Source organism: Schistocerca serialis, chromosome 1, assembly GCF_023864345.2.
Source record: "Schistocerca serialis cubense isolate TAMUIC-IGC-003099 chromosome 1, iqSchSeri2.2, whole genome shotgun sequence".
NCBI lineage: Eukaryota > Metazoa > Arthropoda > Insecta > Orthoptera > Acrididae > Schistocerca > Schistocerca serialis.
Window position 1 is genome coordinate 528,029,653 of NC_064638.1, and position 25,358 is coordinate 528,055,010.

At 38.5% G+C, this 25,358-nt stretch overlaps 1 protein-coding gene across 2 annotated transcripts in view; it reads left to right on the forward strand.

Annotated features, from left to right (window-relative positions):
• Positions 1-13,378: 13,378 nt before the first annotated feature.
• Positions 13,379-25,358, forward strand: part of LOC126457816 (uncharacterized protein KIAA1143 homolog) — a 306,991-nt gene continuing 295,011 nt past the window's right edge. For both annotated transcript variants that reach the window (XM_050094438.1, XM_050094448.1), the window contains exons 1-2: positions 13,379-13,585; positions 14,283-14,415. In XM_050094438.1, the coding sequence (XP_049950395.1) occupies positions 13,478-13,585; positions 14,283-14,415 (241 nt within the window). In that variant the 5' untranslated portion in view covers positions 13,379-13,477. The remainder of the gene's footprint in view (positions 13,586-14,282; positions 14,416-25,358) is intronic.

Consider the following 25,358-nt stretch of genomic DNA (forward strand, 5'->3'; position numbering starts at 1 on the left):
GAAGTGACATTTTCTAAAGTTATTCTCTCAGCACCACCTGACTGCATTCGACTGCATTCCATTACCCTCGTTTTACTTTTGTTGATTTTCATCTTATATCCACCTTTCAAGATACTGTCCATTCCGTTCAACTGCTCTTACAACTCCTTTGCTGTCTCTGAAATAATTGCAATATAGTCGGAGAATTCCAAAGTTTTTTTTTCTTCTCTGTGGATTTTAATTCCTACTCCAAATTTTTCTTTTCTTTCCTTTACTGCTTGGCCAATATACAGATTGAATAACATCAGGGATAGGCAACAACCCCTTTTTACTCCCTTCTCAGACACTACTTCCCTTTCATGCTCCTCGACTCTTATAACTGCCATCTGGTTTCTGTATAAATTGTATATAGCCTTTCGCTCACTGTATTTTACTCCAGCCACCTTCAGAATTTGAAAGAGAGTATTCCAGTCAACATTGTCAAAAGCTTTCCCTGCCTTCTAAGATAAGCCGTAGGGTCAGTATTACCTTACATGTTGCAACATTTCTATGGAATCCAAACTGAAATTCCCCAACGACGGCTTCTACCACTTTTTCCATTTGTCTGTAAGAATTCGACTTAGTATTTTGCAGTTGTGTCTTGTTAAACTGATAGTTCGGTAGTTTTCACACCTGTCAGCACCTGCTTTCTTTGGGATTGGATTTATTACATTCTTCTTGAAGTCTGAGGGTATTTTGCCTGTCTCATACACTTGTTCACCAGATGGAAGAGTTTTGTTATGGCTGGCTCTTCCAATGCTGTCAGTAGTTCTAATGGAATGTTGTCTACTCCCAGGGACTGGTTTCAACTTAGGTCTTTCAGTGCTCTGTCAAATTCTTCACGCAGTTTCATATCTTCCGTCTCATATCTCGCAGTATCATATCTCCCATCTCCATTGCCACAACACTGCCCTCAAGCACATCGCCCTTGTATAGACCCTTTATATACTCCTTCCAACTTTCTGCTTTTCCTTCTTGGCTTAGAACTGATTATCCATCTAAGCTCTTGATATTCATACAGGTGGCTCTTTCTTATCCAAACATCTCTTTAATTTTCCTGTAGGCAGTATCTATCTTACCCCTAGTGAGATAAGCCTCTACATCCTTAATTTTGTCCCCAAGCCAACTCTGCTTAGGCATTTTGCACTTCCAGTCGATCTCTTTTTTGAGATGTTTGTATTCCTTTTCACCTGCTTCATTTACTGCACTTTCATAATTTCTCCTTTCATCAGTTAATTTCACTATCTCTTCTGTTATCCAAGGATTTCTACTATTCCTCATCTTTTCACCTACTTGATCCTCTGCTACCTTCACTATTCCACCTCTCTAGCTACCCATTCTTCTTCTACTGTATTTCTTTCCCCTGTAATTGTCAATCGCTCCCTAATGCTCTCTCTGAACCGCTCTACAGCTTCTGGTTTCTTCAGTTCGTCTAGGTCCCATCTCTTAAATTCTTACCTTTTTGCAGTTTCTTCAGTTTTAATCTACAGTTGATAGCCAATGAATCGTCCCCTGGAAATTTCTTACAGTTTAAAACTTGGTTCCTAGATCTCTGTCTTACTATTATATAATCTATCTGAAATCTTCCAGTGTCTCCAGGCCTCTTCCACATATATAACTTACTTTCATGATTCTTAAACCAAGTGTTAGCTATGGTTAAGTTATGCTCTGCGCAAAATTCTACCAGGCGACTTCCTATTATTTTATTGCATCATACATTTCTTCAGTCTGCTCATCATCTGCGGAGGTAGTTGGCATATAAACTTGTAGTACTGTGGTAGGCGTGGGCTTCATGTCTATCTTGGCTACAGTAATGCGTTCACTATGCTGTTCATAGTAGCTTATCTGTGGTCCTATTTTTTAATTCGTTATTAAACCTACTCCTGCGTTAACCCTATTTGATTTCGTATTTATAACCCTGTATTCACCTGACCAGAACTCTTGTTCCTCCTGCCACAGAACTTCACTAATTCCCACTATATCTAATTTTAACCCATCCATTTCCCTTTATAATTTTCTGACTTACCTGCCCAATTAAGGGATCTGACATTCCATGCTCCGATCTGTAGAATGCCAGTTTTGTTTCTCCTGATAACGACATGCTCATGAGTAGCCCCATCTGAAGATCCAAACAGGGGGCTACTTTACTTCCAGAATATATTACCCAAAAGGACGCCATCATCATTTAACCACACATTAAAGCTGCATGCCCTTGGGAAAAATTACAGCTGTAGTTTCCCCTTGCTTTCAGCCATTCACAGTACCAGCACAGCAATGCTGGTATGGTTGATGTTACAAAGTCAATCATCCAGATTGCTGCCCCTGCAACTACTGAAAAGGTTGCTGCCCCTCTTTAGGAACCACACGTTTGTCTGGCCTCTCAACGGATACCCCACTTTTGTGGTTGCATCTATGGTACAGCTATCTGTGTCGCTAGGACACGCAAGCCTCCCCATCATAGCAAGGTCCATGGTTCATGGGGGTCCATATCCCGCTATAAGACTTTATTTTGGCCTTAAGTGATATTCATCTCCTTGGTAAACTGCCACTTCTATGCACAAGACTAGATGTACAACATTCAGGGCACCACATTTAGATGCAGTGCAAGCATCTGTTTTTTTAAAGCATACCCAGATGTGAAAGCAGTTTTGTGAACACATGTTTAGTTAGTCTTTTGTAGTAGTAAACAGTCTAGATTCTGGCATTTTCGACCACAGTTCCAGTGTGTTGTTGTTTCCGCTCTCTATGGCTGGAAAAATCCAGCAGTTTTCTTTGTTAATGTTGAGAATACGGACAAACTCTGGTAAGAGTCGTTGTCTCCATGACATAATCATGAGAATGCAAAGAATAGCTGCACATCTCTTGAGCCCCAGCTATCTTGCTGGTAAAGATATAGATACCTAAAGGAATCAATGCGCTGAGGAGATTTTACAGTTGCCTGTGAAGAGCTTATAAGCTGATCACATGACCATGGCATCGCTTTTCCATCTGGTACATTAGTGCTCTAATGCTACAACAGATAATATTATACATGTAAATATTCAACAGTTCCATAATGCAACACTAATATCAACATGCATTCGCAAAATTACTTCTGATTAACCACCTCGTTCGAGCCAGTCTACAACTATTTAACTCCTACATAACACGTTTTGGATTTTTGTCGTGTGTTATGTGCAAAATATGGGATTTGTTCATCAGCCTGGGACACCTGCCAGTTTGGATGCGGAGTATAATTATCACAATAAAATAACATGGGAGTTTGTTTTACTGTGGGGGAGAGTAACCAGTTCAGTGTTCAGACATACATATGTCCAAATTACTATCAGATTGAAACGATAACTAATTCTGAAAAAGTATTGGAGATTCATTTTGTTTTATTTCAACTGTGGTGCAGTGCCACCATAAACAGCATTCTAAAAACTACTATCCTGTACTCTGCAAGCGTATCCAAGGATTTCCTATTAGAGCGATGGATTTATTTCTCATATACTGTAAACTTACATGATTTGCGTATCACTAAACTGAAATGAGGGCACACTGCGTCAACATGCATGCCGCCCATGCATGGTATGTGACACGTCTCGTCAAGGTCAGTGGCATCTCTGTGTGCCTCTAGCGTGGCTAGCGAGTTGAGAGGCAGGCTGGAATGGTGAGGGGATGCAGTGTCTAGCAATATGCAGTCAGTATAGAGCTCGCCGACTGCGTGATATCCTGGTAGTGTACAGTCTCTCTCTACGTCAGTTGCATAAAGATGTGGTTCTTATACGTACATGGATGTAGGACGTTCGTTGTTCCAGAATTCAGGGAGGAGGGCAGCAAAACGACGTTTTTCTTACCCATCTGGAGGGTCGTCTATAGTGGGTAGCTCAGGAGGCAATTTTGGCAGCTGGGCCCTATGCGTTTGGCGCGGGGTTCACTTTCCACAGTGAACGACATCGCGATTACGTGGAACTTATTTTTGCTTTAGGTATCACTTTACTGTGCAAGGACGTAAAAAAGTGGAAATGGTCATGTTATGAAATGCTTTCACACAACGCAACGACTCTTTTGTGGGTAGTTTGTCTTTCTTTATAATGGAGGCAGTGCCTCTAATCGTGCTAAGGGCAGCCATAAAATTACGCAGATGGAGATGTCTTGTATTTTGACTTATTCCACCAATTTTAGCAGGTGATCACATTTGATAAGAGCAATGTGTGAACATGCTAACATCACTTTCGGTGCAGCTATATTGCAGTATTAGAATATCTTCTTCCTCACATGTAAATGGTATATACTGTAGTTGTAAATCGGAGCTTAACACAAAACAGTAGATCTTGCATGTGGTAGAAGATGTGTTACAATAGTGTTTCGATTTCCTCGTTAAATAATTAAAACTGTAGAGAAAAAGGTAATAGTTTATGTTTGATACATTGGTTCTTTTTTCTTAAGACCTGCAAAACAAAATTGCTTGACTGTATTGCGCTAAAATGAATATTTTTCTCATGCTATGTTAATATAGCACTTGTTTCGTCGCATGGCTCTTGGTTTACACATGGCAGTAGAGAGAATGTTTATCTGACATGCTGTGACTTGCGAAACTACCTAGTCAGTACTTTCAGCAATCTCCAACTCGGTAAAAATTCATATGTGTAGGGAGAGCAAAATAGCGAAATGCATAAACGACATACATAGAACAAATACTCTAACATGTGCAATTGTTAACACTTATTCACAGCCTCGAAATATTTCATCTAAATGTGTTACACACTCTCAGTATTTGTGGCCTGCTTACAAAAAAGCCCAATACTTAGCTGCTAGATGTAAAAGCCATTAATTATGGTAAAATGTGCTACCATCTTAGGTTACATGCATATCATTTATTTAGAGGATTAACATTTTTCTAGAACTCAGGCACTCTACAACGCTGAAATATCTCATGTTAATATTTGCCAGAATTTTGTAGAATATGCTATGATGTCACAAACACCACAGTCTGAAAGTCTCTGCTTCTCGCCACAGCAACTGAAAGAAGTTCATGCAACTGGGATAACAAAACCAAATTAATTACTTATAACAAATACATCCTATCCCTCTCACTACAAAGCACAGATCTGGGATGGAGAGCAAAATAAATTGTCTAAGAGCAGAGTACCACTACAGCTATTGGCTGGGATCAACAGTGATTGTTCGATAAATAATTGACATTGTTCAGATACTTTTGAGTACAGGCTGCATTGTGATTGCCAGCCGGAGTGGCTGAGCAGCCTGGAACAGCGCGACCGCTACGGTCGCAGGTTCGAATCCTGCCTCGGGTATGGATCTGTGTGATGTCCTTAGGTTAGTTAGGTTTAAGTAGTTCTAAGTTCTAGGGGACTGATGACCTCAGATGTTAAGTCCCATAGTGCTCAGAGCCATTTGCTCTTGCTTGAGGACTGTTGTGCGGAGACCTACACTTAATGTCAGGCAGCTATTTATTTTCATTGCACCCTTTTTTTCTACTAGAATAGATGGATTTGCACAGAGGGTGGATACACACCCACACAAAGTGTTGATTTTGTTTTGGCATATCCTACCAATTTTACCAAATGCTGTATTTGATGTCCTACCATTTTCACAGTTTCACAGTCAGGTTTACCAATTCCAAGATTTTGAGTCCTACCAAATTATCAGTTTTCAAATTTCCAGATTTGGCGCCACTCATACAAACTATGGTACAATGTTATTATTTTATGCTATCATAGAATCTTACTACGGTGTATGTACAATGTATGTATGGTGGATATGCTGTATGTGAATGGTGTATACATGGAATATGTATGGTGCAGACATGGTATAATAAATTGTGGCATAGTTAAGCCATATGCATGGCATAATTGTGGCATAATTGTAACTTAATCATGATGTACTTGTGGTGTATGTAGCATAATAGTGGCGTATGTGACATATGTGGCGTATGTACACCGTCATCCCACCAATTTACCAACTGTACAGCAAGTTTACCAGTTTCCAGATTTGACATCCTACTAAACTGTCAATTTTACCTTTTTCCAGAATTCACATCCTACCAATTTACCAACTGTACAGTCATTTCTGGATTTGGCACCCTACCCAACTGCCTTTTATCACCAATTTTATAAATGTCCGATTTGGTGTCCTACCAATCTGCCAGTTGTACAAACAATATTACTGACTTCCTTCCAATTTAAAAAATGTGATAAGGCTCACAATTACAAGACTGTTTGTGCAAGGCCTGCTGCTAGCCCTTTATAAAGTGTGAGTGTGTGAGTGTGGTTATTAGTTAATATGGTTGAAAATTTAAAAAAAACTATTTATAGGATATATATATATACAAGAGACGTTCATTTGCACTGAATATATGAATATGAAAAGTTCATTCAAAAAAGATTTTTACAGGTTAATGAATAGTTAAATTATCTGGAAAATCATGAAAATGTTGTAAACCATTGCATTATTTATTTAGTCAATTGTGGGGTGGACGTTGTGGCAAAAAAAAGTTAATCAACAGGTCGAATTTTAAATGGACCACAAGCTACGTCAAAGAATTTGCAGCTATTTAAATGATGAAGGTTTCTGTACAGTATACGAAACCTGTTTATGTAGAAGACCCAAAGCTACTGAATATGAACACAAAAAGCATTATCTTTTGACTAAAGGCTGATGATCAGCATGAAGTCACATGGTGCCACCATGTATCAATTGACACATCTGAATATGCACCTAATAACACTTAGGCTATAAAGCCAGTAAATAAGATGTTTATTGGTTGGATGAAACATGAGGTGAATGGATCGCTGATTGTGGGGTTTGTTGGTCTCCCCTAAAAAAATGTACTCGTATCGTGCACAGGCAGGTGCCACCCTGAGATAGGCTAAGGGTGTGCAGTACAGCCTCAATGAACTCAAGGTTGAAGATAACTTGAAGGGCCTTGGTGTTGTTTATGGGGCAGATGATGCTCTTTCTCTTTCTCCATGTACGTTGCATCAAGTTAATTTTCAATTGTGAGTACATGTGGTACACAGAGTGTCACAACTGATAATCAGCCTATTGCAACATGATGAATCATCTGTGAGGATGGTATTGGAACTCTGTCATACTAGCATTATTCACTTAGATGATAGAGTGAGAGGCAGAGAGAGAGAGAGAGAGAGAGAGTGAGAGGCACAGAGAGAGAGAGAGAGAGAGAGAGAGAGAGAGAGAAGGTTTGTGTGTAATATAGATAGCTAATATGCACGTATATATGTGGAATAAAATTATCCATTTACCGCACACAGACACACACACTCACACACACGCACACACACATACACACACACACACACACACACACACACACACACACACACACACACACGCACACGACAGAAGAAATGGCAGCACCAAAAAATAAATAATGTAGAGTAATGAAATTTCAGGAATATATTTGTGTAGGTAACATAACTAAGAGATGAATGTTGCAAGATCACAGGTTAGTGTAAGTGCAAGATGAACCACCAGAATATTGTATGCAAGCATGCAAACGTGCATGTATTCTGTTCCACAGGGGCTGGATATCAGTGTGTGGGATAGAGTTCCATGACTGTTGCATTTGGTCAGTCAGTAGAGAGAGAGCTAAAGCTGTTTGTGGATGACACAAGACATGTTATCCGATGATCGCCCATATGTGCTTGACTGGATACAGACCTGGTGATTGAGCAGGCCAGAGTAACATTTCGACACTTTAAAGCAACAATAAATGGGTGAGAGTTATCCTGTTGGAAAATGCCCCTGTAATGCTGTTCGTGAATGGTAGCACAACAGATTAAATCACCAGACTAACAAACAAATTTGCAGTCAGGGTGTCTGAGATAACCAAGGGAGTGCTCCTGCTGTCATATGAAATCTCACCCCAGATCATAACTCCAGGTTAGTTACAATGTGTCTAGTACACAGACAGATTAGCTGCAAGCCTTCAACTGGCCTCCTTCTAACCAATACATGGTCATCACTAGCACTGAGGCAGAAACAGCTTTCATCATAAAACACAACAGACCACCACCCTACCCTCCAATGACACCACCGAAGTTACGAATCGAATGCACACTATAGGGTGTCTGGCTTGGAGCTGTCCACGAAGTAACCGATCTTTAACAGTTTGTTGTGTCACTGTGGTCCTAATGGCTGCTTAAATTGCTGCCACAGATGCAGTACAGTGGACCAGAGCTGTAGGCCAAACATAGGAGTGTTCTCTCTTGGTAGTGCCACATGGCCATCTGGAGCACAGTCTTGTTGCGACTGTGCATTCTCGTGACCATTGTTGCCATCAGTCATGAACAGCGGCTACAATCCTGTCAAGTCTTCCTGCAGTATCACAGAAGAAACATCTAGCTTCTTGTAGCCCTATCACACGACTTGATTCAAACTTGGACAGGTTATGGTAATGCCATTTTTGTTGCCATAAAGGCATTCTTGACTAACATCAACTTACCATGTCCCATTTCTAAGATAACTAACACCCACGATCGTTGCAACGTGCATTTAAACCAAACCTGATCTTCATGTTCACAGTGGCGCAACTAGTGCCACTCTTACGCGACTGGCGCAAAATTGGAATAGTCATCATCTTTCAGAAGTAGAAACATGCCTGTCAACTTTCGTTTACGTCACACAACTCCCTTTTGGTGCTGCGATTTCCTTCAGTCAGTGTGTGTGTGTGTGTGTGTGTGTGTGTGTGTGTGTGTGTGTGTGTGTGTGTTTGTGTGAGTGTGAGTGTGTGTGTGTGTGTGTCTGTGTGTGTGTGTGTGTGTGTGTGTGTGTGTGTGTGTGTTCGATGCTAGTTAAACCGATTTCAGATCCATTGGTTACTGTGTATGAAAGTATGACTGAATACATACGAAATATGTGTGTTAGTGAAGTTTTTCCAGCTTCTGGCCATACAAAGTGCAGTCTTGGATTCAGAATTTTATCTCTAGCAGACGAACTGTTAAACTGTGGTACAACAGGGCAGAAAAATATCATATGACGTGTTACAACTTCAATTGTTGGACCTATTTTGAGAACAAATTACACTTTAATACTGTGCTACAGCATTGTAAACTGTGGCTAAAGCGTACTACAGCTATTCCAAGCTGTAAAAATTGTTTCAACCTGTAGGACCAAAATTTTATAAATAATGTACTCTGCAAGCTCTTCCAACCTGTGTGACCTATTCATTGTGCATATATTCTGTACATTGTTAAAATATTTTGTAAGTATTGTACACTTCAACTTTGAAATCACATTCAGCTGGTTTGTACAGTGGCTGGACTGAAAAATCTATTTTGGAAAAAACATATTACAATTTTTAACAAATAAATCTACTTTGCTAAACTGTAGTAAATTATTTTCTTTCTGCATCAACTTCACCATTTTTTTCTAATGATTGTTTATGAGACTTAAGGTCAATACATATTGGCCATGATGTCATGACGAAGCAGTTCCCATTACATGACATTTTAAGTGAAAAAATCAGCTTTAATGAAGGAGAAAAGTACAGTTGTTTATGATGTTGCAAGCTGCCCTATGGTGGCGGCAGTTCTCCGTCTGCCAAACGACTAAAAAGTCATAACCACCACACCTAAGAGGTGCCACGTTTATCAAGAGCGCCAGGAAATCTGACAATTGTTACATAGTGGTCCCTGTGTGCATCGCTTAATGAGTTGACTAATTTGACATAAAATTAATTTAATTCCTTCAAACCCACAACAAAATTAATGAACATCATGGGGAATGAGAATGGGTGTCATTGAAAAATTAATAACAAGCACCTACAGTATCACAAAGAGATTTATTAACTAATAACGAGATCAAGGAGGAACAAACATATAAACAGAAATTTCAACTGTACAACATTTCATTTACACAGACTTACTTTGGCTGGCAATAGACTTGGGGAAACCAACTGGAGTTTATGTGTAGATGAGACTTTCTACTGTGAGTGGATGATTGCCAGTCTAGGCAAGCAGACTCTGCTGTATCTTTCCACTGATTGGTCTCTCACATCAAAATGCAATTAAGCATGCAATGCTACAAAAAAGGTGGCCGTAAAGCTTCTGAATTTGCTGAAGCTGCGCAATGTTACTGATATAGCTAGTGAAAGACGAGATGCCGTCGAATACGTGCGGGCGCTGCGGAAGCTGCGAGGTTTGATGCTGCATTGTACTGCGGCAGATGACTCCACGTTCGCCGGTGACTGTCTCACGTAAGCGAAAATATTTAAGTTTGGCCCGGGTGGCTGGACGAGTATACAACTAACTGCTCTCCCCGTAGAAATGGAAGAGCTCTAGCGCCCGTACTCTGCGAGGGTTGAGAAGCAAGTCCCTGCCTTTACCATTGATCAAAATCTTCCAAAACACAGCCGTTTCCCCGATGTTCTTGAATAAGCCATCAATGATTACTGTGCCGATCACGTTTTCCATCGAGGAAACCCAATCTTCCTCAACCAGTAACTGCAGTACAGTACACATTCTGTTCTCCGAAAAAACAGCACACAATGCCTGGAGGTCTTGCAACCAAAACCCCAGCGCATTTCACATGATGAGGGAAGCTTCCTAGTGAAAACAAGCTCCATCTCGTCCGTTAGAGGGCGCCGTTTTGCCGATGCGCTGTGGCGTCTAAGAAACGCGACATATGGAGAAATTCACCGTCCCATATCACAAGATACACTGTTCTTGTAATAAACACGTTAGCTGGGCACCAGTCCAACACTGCTTTACCTGTATCCGCACACGGGATAAGGAAACCAAACTCCCATATCATGTCCACTCGCTAATAATGCGGTTAGGCCGGCGCCAATTTCTAACAAAGTGTCATTTTGCATTCAGCCACAGCGTTTCCACCCTCTTGCTTCGGCTGCTAGCGGAACCAAGCCGACCGCCAGAATGGTCACCCAAAAACCACTGCTCTGCAGGGCCCACGGCCAGTTTCGGTGATTACAAATGAATTTATTTGTTTAGTGCACATAGATAACTGAAGGTCAAAATGAAGAAAAGTATACGGATTTTAAAGGTACAAATATACAACCATACTCCACCTGAGCATAGAGTTCTGCACCAGCTGTTCTTCCATCATTGCAGCCTGGCATGTGCCTCAGCTTGTCACACAATACCAGTTTCTGGTCCGATATGTCAAGGCAGCCAAGCAGCGAGGCGCTCCCATGGATCAGCTATATACAGCCAGTCTCTGGCAAGGCTCACGTAGGGCCGATAGCAGAAAGCATTCGACCTTAGAGTAACACAGGAAATGATCATGGACCAATCTTATTTCGAAATTCTGCATTGTATAAACGTTAGTTCCAGATTATATCATGTTGAAGTAGGATCAACTTTGACTGGCGGATATTCGCGGATGAAAGACAGGTTCAAATGTAATTGTTAGTTTATCCTGAAGCGACCTTACCAAATAACACTTCTGTTTAGCGGAAATAAAAATTGAAATTACAACGAAGTTATTATTAAGACGTAAATATGTAACTATACCTCTCCCAGACTGCTAAAGTTCGAAATATTTTTTTATCTATAAGATTAGGTTAAGGGAGTTACCAGCCATATACATAATGCATGCAGATAATAATTTATCTCATAACAACTCAAGGAGACGTCGCACAATTTCTGTGATTAATTTTAAGGCATTTTATGGACACTCAACAACATAGCAAGAAAGGAAAATTCGAAATATTTGTCATGAACAATTACGTATGTTGATATTGACAACAGACAATAATGCTTGAACGTCTCTTATAAATGTGCTCTCTCGGCTGTTGGCAGTAACTATACAACACGTATTAATTTTCGAACTATCGCACACGTGACTAAACTGGTGTGACAAACTGCATGAGCACTGATGAACAAAGGAGAAATAAGCATGTACATGTAAGTTATTTAGCAAGTACTTATTTATCAAGCATAATTTGCACAAGGGATTCGGTAGTTCAAAGCTTACATTTTGGGCTCTCGTATGAAGAATCTCAAGTTTATTTCCAGGACAGTTCTAGGAATTTTTCGAATTGGTGTTACTTTTTCTGCTGTATTGATCATAAAGATAATTATAACAACGCTACGTTCTGAAACCATATCACTCTTTCCATTTTCTGCGCGTTCTGAGCAACTGTGGTAGGCATCATTCTGCATTCAAGAAACTTACACGATGCGAATTACGGTATATTGTCTCCTGCTGTTCACTTTGCAGATGTCATAGTATTCCGATGTGTCTGCTGAGGACGATAAGGGGCAAACTCATTCTCTAAGTTAATTGATCAGTCATTTAAGCTTATAAAAAAGAAAAAAAATACTGAGCAGCTGTTAGAAATTAAGGCTGAGGGAATACAAATCTGCTGAATCCACAAAAAAAGACCAGCCCCTAACTACAATGTGCACACTACTTATAACATTACTATTGTGCGCTACAGGAAGCTTTCAGATGATGGTTGGCGATTTGTTCAAACAGATGTAGCATCAGTCTGCAGAGCTGTTCTCAAGGTATTGGCCTGCAATGCCTGACCAACGAAAGAGTTCATTAGAATATATGCGGAAGAAAATAGCATGACGCAAACGCAGTGTGGTTATTATCAAATGTCACGTTTTCCTCGTATTTTAGGTGCTGTGGACTGTACCCACATCCTCATCATATCTCCTGGTGGCAAAAATGCAGAGATGTTTAGGAATCGTCGCTGATGAGTTTCTTTAAACGTACAACCAATTTCAGGCGCTAAGCTCAATCAGAGCATATTAAAATGTGTAAAGGCATCGTACGTTACTTCGGGATGAAATCTTTCTACAAAGAAAGCTCAGAACCAACAGAAAATGAAGCTAACAAGACTTACAATGCAATTAGTGCAGGATTCGTGAAAAGTGTATTTTCTACAAAGCAGTTATCCGTACGCCTTTTCTTTTTGGCGGCAGTAACTTTATCAGTTTTTTTATTCCATTTTGTCATCGGATTGGCTCAATATGATTTCCGGCAAAAATCTATTTTGTCTGGGAAGAAATTCGGAAATTGTTTCTTTTTCTGCTTACTTTCCTCCCTCTTCATAACAAGACATTTTCAATAATAAATGCTCTGTTCCTTCGATATACAATTAATCTCTGCGTTCGGAGTATGGTACTCGTTTCGACAGCTGATTTCCTAAGTGTGGCCAAACATATTTCTTGATATCTTACATCAACACTGTACCTCCTTTGGTGGATCCAAGCTTAGTGCTTCACAATAGAAAGGTGTTCTAAACAAGATTTCAATTTCTGATCTAACGTCAAAATTGATCTCCAGTCAGCGATGTTTGTACAATCGGCCCGCAGGGTTGTAAAATCTTTGCCTCGAACATGTGTTTGTACAAAACTAACTAGTTACTACTATGGTTTCGTTGCTCAACTGTTTCGCTGGCGGTTGAATAACGTTGTTTACAAATAAAAGCAAGTTTATGTACCCATTGACTATTCCATGAAATATGTCTAAAAGAAATACTGTTTCTTACGTTAAGCCACAAGAGCCTGCATTCTTAACCAGATTAAAACAAGAAGCAGGTTTTGTTCCTAAAGATACAGTTGAAACGAAGGTAGCCGTAATGTTCTAGACCTATATCAAATATTGCTATCTAATTTTGATTTCTTAGCGACAAATGCAGGATAAATCGGACATTGCTGTATTTACAAAATCTAGTTTGTTTCTTCATCTGTAGAGTTTAAGATAAAGGGAAAATTGTATAACCTCGAAAAAACACAATGTTATGCATGAACAGTTTTCGTATGACGTTCACAATACTACTAAAGAACGCAAGTACCGGTGATAAGATATCAATGTCGCTGATGTCTGCTGCAGAAAACTGCGTCACGTCACTCCGACATATTAGAGAAATACAACCTACGCGTTCATTTTATGACGCCCAGATTCGTGTACCATTATCCATTGGTGAAAAACCGATAAAAACGGAATACAATCAATGTCAACACTTTTTCGTAGAAAAATGTTACGGGGCGTTAAATTTCTCTCTCTCTCTCTCTCTCTCTCTCTCTCTGTGTGTGTGTGTGTGTGTGTGTGTGTGTGTGTGTGTGCATTTTAAATGTATGTAATTTGCCTTACAGCTAGGTATATACTAGAATACTGTGCAGAAGTGTTGTAGTGCACATTATTATGGACCAGAAACATTGTAACTTCTTTCAAGAAGTGCAGGGCATTGACGTACTGAAAGCATAGAATTGTCCATGTTCATTTGTCTCAGCAAGTGGATATAACTTTTTAAACTTATTTTACAGAAAGTAACTTTACCAAGCTGCACTGATGATGATTTAGATGACAAAGATGATGAGCAGCCTGTTGTCGTCGTACTGAAACCTGGTGACATATCGGCAGAAGAAGCAGAACAGATAAAGGCAGAACAGCTACAAAGTAAGTTATTTTATTAAGATTATATAGGATCAGTGTATAATTTTAATTGCAGATATTTCCTTTGTACGGTTAAAATAAGGTTTTTGATGCTGCACTGTGAGATCTGAGGGTAAATCTTGAAAATCTTATGCTTGAGAATTCATCAAGATGATTGTTTACAAATTATATAATCCTGTATTTTGTAGTCATGTCTTTTCTGGTGTGGCGTAGTGTAATTTTAACCTTGGTATTACCAAAATAATTAGACTGATGAAGTTACTAGGGGCCAGTATACTGAAACTTTTTTTCTTATCTTGGTTTGCCCAAACAGCCATATTAATTTTGTATCAGCACTATCAGACACTAATATGTATAAAGTTTTGCTTAGCTTTGCTTTTTGGGTAGGTTATTGATGATAAGATTTGCTTTGGCAACGTAATAGGCCTAAAGACTCTATGAACTGTTTAGTACAGAAAAGAGTATATTGTGGTTGCAGTTGACATGAAGTATAATTTGGACAAACAAGTTATTATTAGAATACATTAATGAAGTAGTAATACAGCGCTACTAAGATTTATTAGTAAATAAATGTAGCCCCACTGAAAACTTACAGAATGGTTTCAGGTGTAAAGCAATAAAAATATGAAGGATATCTAGTAAAGTTTATCATGTGTTTTTGAACTAGGGTAGTAGTGCAGTGTATTACAAAACTTACAGATCAATTGACTGGAATCCTTATTTTTAAGAAATGGTCAATTATAATCATAAAACATTTTCATTATTTATGAGGTTTACATAACTTGACATACTTATAATCTTTACAGAGTTAAGAATCTTGTCGTTAAAGATTGACCAGTATTTAGAAGATGCCTATCAGTTAGGTTTGTAGTTATGTTAAATTATTAACTATTCAGGTTTGTAATTCTGTTAAATTATTAACTATTCATCAATTTTAGTAGTAACTTGGCACAATGTTGATTAACAATATGCTGGCTCCATATATGTTTGAGATAGTTTAAAGTAGTAGATAAAGCTTCTTACATTTTTCTCTTCAGAATTTTGTTAAGGATACATTGAAAATACATATAAAGTCTTCTTTTTAAAATTTCTTATTTTTTGTCTTCTTTTTGCAGCTTCTCTAGTATCTGTCACACATTAAAGATGAGATCATATCAGCCCATGATAGATTTTTTTTCACAAATAGTCACTTTCCTACTTAAAGATCAGAGCTTTGATGTACTGTGTTAAACTCAGTATCTGTGATGTACAACAATTCCCTGGCCTAAAACTTACATGCTCTGGGATGGGTAGTAGATTAATTGTAGGAGCTAGTCTGTTGAATACTGTGCCCTTTGCTCTCATAAGAGTTTGTATGGGAGCTTGCACGAAGCATACCAGTAGTACTTGGGCACTGGAACTGGCAATTCTCAATGTCAGACATGTATTAAGTTCAGTTTAATAATGAAGGCTACAATATGCAATATATGTGCTTTATACTCAGAGCGCTCTGCAGGCTATACAAATTTCAGGATCTTCGTGATGACAGAAAGCTGACATTAGCTGTATGGGATTAATTTTTAAAACTCATGAACATGAGCATAAGGTCTGATACTGGGATTGTATCACAAATTTTTTAAATTTATTGTGTGCGACCGGTGTCACCTTCTTGTTGTCATGTAGTTCCTGAGTGTCAGATATACAAGGTGGTCAGAAACAGTCTGAAAATCTTATAAGGGTGTTGCAGGGTAGATTGTGTTGAGAAATAATTATTAAGAAAGAAATTCAATACTTTGTCCTATTTCCAAGTTAATTAGCATTGAAGTTAGTGAATCAGGTTGTTGCACATGCAGATTCAAGTGGCCTGCCAGAGACAGTGTCACCAAACGTGTTCTTCATTTGATTTCCTGAAACCAAACAAGAGGGCGATATAAAAATTGGACATGGGACGGGTGTAAGGATCGAACTCATTTATGCTGTGAGGACTACCGACACTAGTTGTATCTGGCAGCGCCCTTGAATTTGTGTGTGCAGTGGTTTGATTGTCTAACTTCAATGCTAATTAACTTGGAAACAGGCCAATGCATTGAATTTTTTATTAGCAATTACTTGTCAGCACAACCTAGCCTGCAACTCCTTTACAAGCTTTCCAAATTGTTTCTTACCACCCTGTCTATTATGTATCAGTTTCATAGTGAACTAACAGTCTTCATAGATCAAAGACAGTCCTAAGTCTTGCATCAGAATGAGTGGCAGCAAAAGTTATTTATTAAATACGTTTGATAGGAACTTAATCTATCAAGAATGGGCAAAATTTCTGAAGATTTACAGCTGATACCATTGCCAAAACCTTTTTATCAAAAAAGAAATAAGTAGATATGTATTTGGACTAGGGAACCATATCCAAACAACTTTCAATTTCTTTCCTGTGGTTTCAATACGATGGACTTGTTAAATAATTATTTGTATTAAATTAAGTTTGTGTATGTTGGGAGGTAGATGGTATTATTTGCACCAAGGGCTGATAACTCTTCTCCTCTTAGTCAGATCTGCTCCAAGGTAAACCCTGGAGAGGGTTATCTAACACTAGTAAAATACTGTTTGTTCATATAATTACGGGAAATATACTTGCACTGACTCAATGTAAAATCGGAGGCTCATAATAAATTCCCAATAGTGATGTGAATACTTTCAGTCGTTTTCTCCAGTCAAATGATGCAACAGTTCTCGTAACAATGAAGCATTTGTGTCGTTCCACCCTCATTACTGTAACTGAATGGCTATCGCAGCTTGACACTCAGTAACACGTTACATCTCGGCCAACAAGTACATGAGAAGGATCAGTTGGAGGATGATTGCCCGTTGTGACTTGGAATCACTCCTGTGAGATACTGAGCTAGTTTTTCAAACAAGGGCACAACTTAGCCTTTGCTAATTGTTCTTTTTGTTTTTGCTGCAACTGTAGTGGCTTTACTGTCATGTGCTTGTGGAATTCATTTTGTACAGGTAGTACTACATTACAGGAGAACACCACAAAATTCAGTACAACTACATATTTATTCCTCAGTTTGAAAAGTATTTTTTTTAATAATTTCATGCCAGTGGAATATTTCTTTGCTTCGGCATAATTTAGTTTTTAAATTATTTTGAAACTTTACTCCTTGCAGTGTAATTCTTGCACAGAAACCACTATTACACACTGAATAGCTTTTATCACATACTAAATATGTTTTGTTTAATTCATCCTTTACTGAATCTGAATTGTGAAATAGTTTTTCTGGGGTTCCTACAAGAGAGAAAAGCTTAATGCCTATATTAAATTATAAAAGAACTTTGTCAGAGATTTTTTACAAAATAATTGATAGTATGCTGAGTTACTTTTATGATATCTTTTATTAATTTGGCATGGTCCTAGCTTTCCTACAAACAATGGTATGTGGCTTTAAGTATGGAAGGTAGGAGACGAGGTACTGGCAGAAGTAAAGCTGTGAGTACCGGGCGTGAGTCGTGCTTCGGTAGCTCAGATGGTAGAGCACTTGCCCGCGAAAGGCAAAGGTCCCGAGTTCGAGTCTCGGTCGGGCACACAGTTTTAATCTGCCAGGAAGTTTCATGGTTTTGATTTGTTTGTTTATACATTCTTGGTAAATGTAAGCTCTTTGAATTAGTTGTATGTCTCTTCAGATATTATCTGATATGGTTGAGTCTGTGCCCTCGGTTAGTATCCTAGTATCTTTTGCAAATGTTGTAGTTTTTTAACAGTTCTTCAAAGTTATTGGAAGGTCTCTTATGTAGGTTAAGAATGGGAATGGACTCAGTACTAACCTTTGGGGGACCACACATTATATGTCCCCCACCCCCTCCCCACCCCCCATTCTAAAGTTAGTTTATTCCTCTGACGCAACTTTTCAGCATGCTCTTCTTTGTGGTATGAAGAGTAGACTCCATTCCAGAGGACTGCTGTTAATGCTACAGCATTTTAGTTTCCTAAGTAGAATTTTATAGACCACACCAGCATAGTATTTGACTAGACTACAGATAAATCAGCCTTTATTGTTTTGCTCCACCAGTACTTCATTTGAGATTTTGTACAAGGAAAGATCTAAATGTAATTAGATGAAGTTGCTTTAGTGATGGTATCTTCAGCTGGGTGCCTCTACTACACACATTGTCAGCCAGTCGTCATTCATGCAAAAGTATCTATTACATAAGAGTGGCTGTTTTAGTGTTCAGTGATTTTTGTCACACATCTTCAGTGTTCTGAGGACATATTCCTTTCAGTTCCATTTCATTCTAGGGAACGGGAAGAAGACACAGGGAATCAGATTCAATGAGTATGATAGATCCTAAAGTGCTGACCCTGTATTTGGCCAAAAACTACCATTTTGCCAATATATAGTGACTGAGAGTAGTGTTGGTGTTGTCGTGGATGAGCTGATCGTTTGATATCACCACAATGCAGATCTTTCTTTCTGATGCTTAAAACAACAGTTTTACTATCTGAAGGGAGTATTGGGTCATTCCATGCCAAGTGGTCTAAACCTTCCCACCATCATGTCTCCAATTTTCTTCAAATTTTATCTGTAGCACTAGTCAAGTGCTAAATTAAGTTTCTCAAGATTTCAAGCCTCTAGCTGCAATACTTGCTGATCTACACCCCCTTGTCTGAAGGGTAGTAAGTTCGCATGCGCGCGACATCAGACAAAATGCCATTTTTGGGGTCTCATAAAATTGAAACCAATTCATAAGAATGGTTAGTAAGATGAGACCCTGTACAGTTTTTTGTGCTGATTCAAACGAAATTAATTATAAGATTACTGATGCAAAATCCGGTCAAACAAGTCGACTCAAAGTGTACCCCTAATTCTGTCGTGACTTAATGCGACAAATTTTGACCAATATTCAGACTGCAATAATTTCCTTGCAGATAAAGATATGGACTTGAACTTTTTACCAAGTCTTATCTTTGTGCTGGACATAATACAGCTGGATTTCCAACTACCCAGGCTTTATAGTCGCCTTGCAAAATCTCTTCAAATTTGGCAGTGTCAGCGCAAATGGCTTTATTTACCAAAGTTCAAAGCCCATTACTACAAAATAGTCAGCCTGGATTTAATTGTGAATAGTATCATCTGAAAGAGAAACTCTTGCTCTACGAGATGGATATATTTTTCTTTTGCAACGCTTCCATTAAGTGCTTATTTACTCAGGTCAAAGTATCTTATATTTTGTGTGCGCAGTGCCCTGCGTTGGTCCATGATGGCTGAGCCATTACTGGTTATCACAATAAAACCAGCATCCCCATCGCCATAGGGGCCACGCCCGATAGCCATGCAGTAACAGCCACGGGTGGGTATCTTTACTGCAGGTTCCCAAGCCTGATTACAGGGTGTCTTTACCACAGGATCCCAAGCCTGATTGTGGGTTTCTTTATGCAGGTTCCCAAGCCTGTCTTCCTCAGTTACTTCATCATTCTGGAAGCATCGTTGATTTGCAAGAGAATGCTTTCAGGAAAACTGTATTGCCGACCAGATGATGTCACTGATGGAGCTGGAATAACACCAATGATAAGTTGTTCTGGAATCCAGCAAGTATCACGTCTTAAGGGCCAATAAAATGAACTTGCAGGACCATGAGGATGCATAAAGCTTATGAAAGCATCTTTCTGTTCGACTGAGATTTCAACGATGTTTCCAATCCACCATTTCTTTTCATAAATGCAAGCAACATACTGCCCAGGCTGAAGATCCATGACTTGAACTACTACTTCAGCAGCACTAATTTTGGCCAAAAAAGATGTCGCATCATTAGAAACTCTACTGACCTTAATTGTCGTCATATCAATGGGCAAAAAATGGTGGTTTTCTCTTGTGCCAGCTAGAGTGTGCCCTTGCAGGAATCTTTCTTCTTGAGAAGCTTTTTCTTCTTCAACTTCCTCTTTGCTGATGAAAAAGAATTTGATTCCATTGATATTATCATTGCAGAAGTTGAAAAGATCTTTGGGTGTTAGAATCTGGTTTTCATATGGACGTTGCAAACTTGCTCTTGCTGCCAACCGTTTTGTTGTGCCTCCAATGCCATCACAAGGCGACTTTCCATGGCTTGTTCCAAAGAAATTCCATTCTGCTGTTATTTCAAAATCTTCTTTGTGATAGCATAAGTTGAGAAAATTCTTGAAATTCTTATATTGTGCAGCTGAACCATCACTGAAGTAGTGGATGTGGCTTATTTTGGAAAATTGCATCTTCAGGTAATTGATTACTTTTCCAATGTAAACATGGACAGTAATCGTATCGTGTCGAAGGCAGTCACTAATAACACAAAGATTCACACATTGCACCTCTTCGTTTTCACAGTAGTAGACTACAAATGGATGAACTGTTGCTTGACTGTTTTCCCAGTGAAAGCCTTGCACTGCATCTTGAACAATAAATGAATAGTTTTCAGCAAAATCCATTAGTATTATGAATTCGCCTTCTTTCAAATCAGTTTTGAGAGCTTTCAGGTGCTGGCTTTGATGCTTGGCAATGTAGTGATGACAAGACAGGTTCCAAATTTTTGCTGCAATATCTTCAACATACTCTTCTGTTGAAAGCTGCTTTGTTTCTAAAGTATCCCTGTCGGTATGAATCCATTGTTTGTACTCAATCAGTTCTTCAGGGTCATTATCTTCAAAATATGTTGCAATAACTGCTTCTACACCTTCTGGACCAGGGCAGTTTTCACAACGATGAAGCATACAATCCTTGTTTTCCAAGCTGCAAACAGCTTTGCTAAGAATTTCCTTGTAGTCTTCATTGATTGATGCACCAGTGAGCATAAGCTTGACATTTTGGTGTATTGTACAGACACAAACTGAGTGCATTCCAGCAGAGCCAACTGTAACACACCATTTTGGTCTAAGCTCGCAAAACTTTGAGAAGCCAATTTCTGGTCCATTTTGCTTCTGATAAGACACGTACATTTCCTTCAAATTGCAAAGCAACAACCGCTTTTGCTTGTACACCTTTGTTCCTGAAATTCTCACAGGCACACAGTCTTTCTTCCCTGGACAAAGTCTGCTGAATTCGTCATCTTGAAAAAAGTCATGTACTTTCTGAACAACTTCATCTGAAAGCTTCCTTCCTTGCCGATTTGCTGGAAAAGCTAGAACACCTTGCTCATTCTTCAGTTTTCTCGCTTGCTTTACCATTCTTTCTGATACATTAAATGCTGTTGTCGTATCTTTAATTGTCCAGCTTCTTGGAACCAAGGTCAATATTTGAACTTTTGTCCTACGATTTGACACTTTACATTTTTCTTTCAACTCTTCTATAAGATTATCAAGATCTGCACAATTATTGCATGGGCGACTTTTACTTGAACTTGGCTGTTCATCGTAATTGATTCCTACAGCAGCAGCAATTTGATTCCCAATTAAACTTTGTGCATCCAAGATCTTTCTTTTTGCATAGCTTTGCTTATCTCTTTTACTTAGTTGTCTTCTTTTCAATGGTGAAGCACCAATAAATGATAAACTTTTGTTGATGGCTGGTTCAGTTTCATCCGTTGTGAAATCTTGTTCAGATTGGGTTGATAGTGATGATGAATCTTCTAGCTTTTGGTTCAGTGCCGACATGCAGCGAGGGCAAAGCTTCTGACCAGGTTTTATATCAATCACTTCTTTTTTCTTTAACAGGCAAAGTTTGGCAGCTGTTTCATTATCAAGCAGTCTAAGTCCAGCTTTTACATTGTGATTCCTCTTCTTGAATGGATTGCAACATTTCTTTTGCATCGCTTGATATTCATGTAGGAAGAGGGCTTCATGGTGGAAGCAAATGATGGAATTTTCGTCAAGTTTGGCTTCTGAACGCGAAACAAGCAATTTCTGGTCACATTCTGTGAAATCACTAAACGCTTTGAATCCAGTCTTCTTAGCATAGAAGATAACATGGCACTTCGATGCAGCAGCATCTTTTCCAATTGAACAGGGGGCCAACGATTCTTCTTCTTCATTAACTTCTGACATCTCTCACTGGCCAATCACTGAATAAAACACGAATGAAATATCCAATTATATCAGTAATTCTAAGCGACTATTAAGATTCAAATTCCTAGAAATGAAGAAAAATTAGTGCATCGCGCATACAAAATATAACAACTTTGATGTGAGTTAATGAGTACTTAATGGTCGCGTTGCAAAAAAAACAAATGTCAGTCTTGTAGAGCAAGAGTTTCTCTTTTAGGTGATACTATTCACAAGCAGATTCAGGCCAACTATTTTTTAGTAATTGGCTTGAAACTTTGGTAAATTTTACCGTTTGTGCTGACACTGCCTAATTTGAAGAGATACTGCAGGGCGACCATATGGCCTGGATCATTGCAAATCCGGCTGCATTATGTCTAGCACAAGCATGAAGCTTGGCCAAAAGTTCAAGTCCATATCTTCAACTGCAAGGAAATCATTGCAGTCTTAATATTGGTCAAAATTTGTCGCGTTGTGTCACGACAAATTTTGAAGTATACTTTGAGTCGAGTTATTTGACCGGGGTTTGCATGAGTAATGTTATACATAATTTCGTTGGAATCAGCAAAAAAAACTGTACAGGGTCGCATCTTACTAACCATTCTTATGAATTAGTTTCGATTTTATTAGACTCCAAATATGACATTTTTTTTATGTTGCATGCACACGGACTAAGTACACTTCAGACAAGGGGGTCTAGATCAGCAGCTATTGCAGCTAGAGGCCTGAAATCTTGGGAAACTTACTTCAACACTTGACTAAAGCTACAGTTAAAATTTGACGAAAATTGGAGACCATGATGGTGGGAACTTTTTTCAGTTTTAGACCACTTGGTGTGGAATGACCCTATTACTGGTTTGTCTGTAGTACATGAGGGAGCAACTTTATGGTGAATTATCATCTCCGCAAGCTGGGAAAAAAGTAACATAGCTTTTATGATTTTACTCACTAGTGTTGCTTCATTCAGCTGTGGTGATGACAAAGTCGTCTTCTGGCCTGATTGATGATTGGTTTCTGGTTTACTCCTATAAAATCTTTACTTGTAAAGATTTTTAAAAAAGCATTTTGCTATTATGCTTTTTTGTCGTGTCGGCAACTGGAAAATTGCTGAACGCATGAAGCAGTGGAGGCGGTTACCAATTTGTGCTACGTACAAGACGTTAACAGTAAAGTGAAGTCCATTTTTTCAGAAATTTCTGAACAGACTGGAGGGAGTGAAATGAAATGCCTCCATAATTAATTTAGATGTTTTTTTCCTTATCTGTATTTTTATGAATAATGGACAGGCTTTGTGGGAATGTCCTTTGAATCATTGACTACTTACAGGTGTAGTTCAAAATTAGTCCTATATAGTTAGCACAACTCTGCCTGAAATAGGATCATAGCCAGTATAATCGCTACATTACGCAGTGCACATGATTACTACAATTTCCATACAGACTGTGTTGCTGGAACGAGTGTCTATTGCTGTTCTAAGCAGAACCTGCCAGAGTAAATTTAATGCATTCATATTTAGTTGTTAAATACCAGGTGCAATGTTTCCTCCCATTCTCAGGAAGGAATAATTGAAACTGGAGGCTCATAATTTCAATGTGTCATTAAAACAACTGCAGCTGTTATGCAGGAATCCAATTACATTCATCTCACTTTATTATATGTTGTTTGTTTAATAAAACAACAGATCATTTCTATTTTTTTCATCGATTGCTTTATTTCATGCAGTGTGTGTATATTTGTATCTCTTAACAATGGAACAGAAGGTTATAGAATATTTGTGGCTATGGAGTTTCAGCATTTAGTTATAACCATTTTTAATTAATTAATTTTTTCTTCCTGTGAAGAGATGTTTTAAATGTTGTGTGTTGTCCACTCATTATCCCTACATCTGTTTGATTGTACCCTCATTTACTTTAGGAGAAAGCAAGACACAAAGTGCTAAAGGAATATCTTTGAGGAAAAAAGTTCAATATTTTTATGTACTGTGTCTGTGGTTTCCCTATATTCTGCCTAAAAAGTGTTTGTATGCACAGTTACTGAGCCATTAGTTACATTTTTGTTATAATTACACAGTTTTTCTTTGTGATAGTAACCTAACTGCTCATCATATTTTATCAACAACTTTTGAAAACCAAGGTCATACAAACTGTTAACTACAACTTTCACATTTCAGTCAATGTTATTTGGATCGAGCAACAATTTGTCAATACTATTATAATTTAGCTTTTGATCCTTTTTGGGAACTTTACTGTGGGAACTAACAGAAGGCTGGACACCAAAAAGTGTCCTCACTCAGTACTGTTAGACAGAAAATTAGTATCAACATACCTGGAAACAAGAAGTCTCTTGTCAAAACTTTCCCTAAGTATTGCATCAGATTTACAATATTGCTTGTCTGCATTTCTAACTTGTGCTCTTCTGGGTCCACAGTTGTGATGCAGCATCCAGAGACACCACCTTTTTGAAGTTGAGAATAAGTGTTCCAATTAAAGTACAGAATACTAGGATTCAGTTATTTGTGATTTAACCATTTTTTTTCCTTTTAAAATGAAGCTCTAAGTTTTTCATGGTTGAAATTCTTTTAAATGCATTTGCATCATGTGAACTAACTGTGTATTTACCTAAAAACAACATCTAAAATTTTGTGGTTCATAATCTACATTATATCCATACTCTGTGAACCACTGTTAAGTGCATGGGTGATAGTACTCCCCATTCTTTAGTGTATTTTCTTGTTCCTTTTATGGGGAAGAATGACTGACTAAATGCCTCTGTGTGTACTGTAAGTGATTTAATCTTATCCTCATGTCCTTCCTAGAGCAATACGCAAGGAGCTGTAGTATTTTCTAACATTTAAAATGGTTTTTGAAACTTTGCAAGTACATTTTCTCAAGAAAGTTCATGTTTGTCTTCAAGAGTCTGCCAGTTCAGTTTTTTCAACATCTCTGTGGCACTCTCCTAATGACCA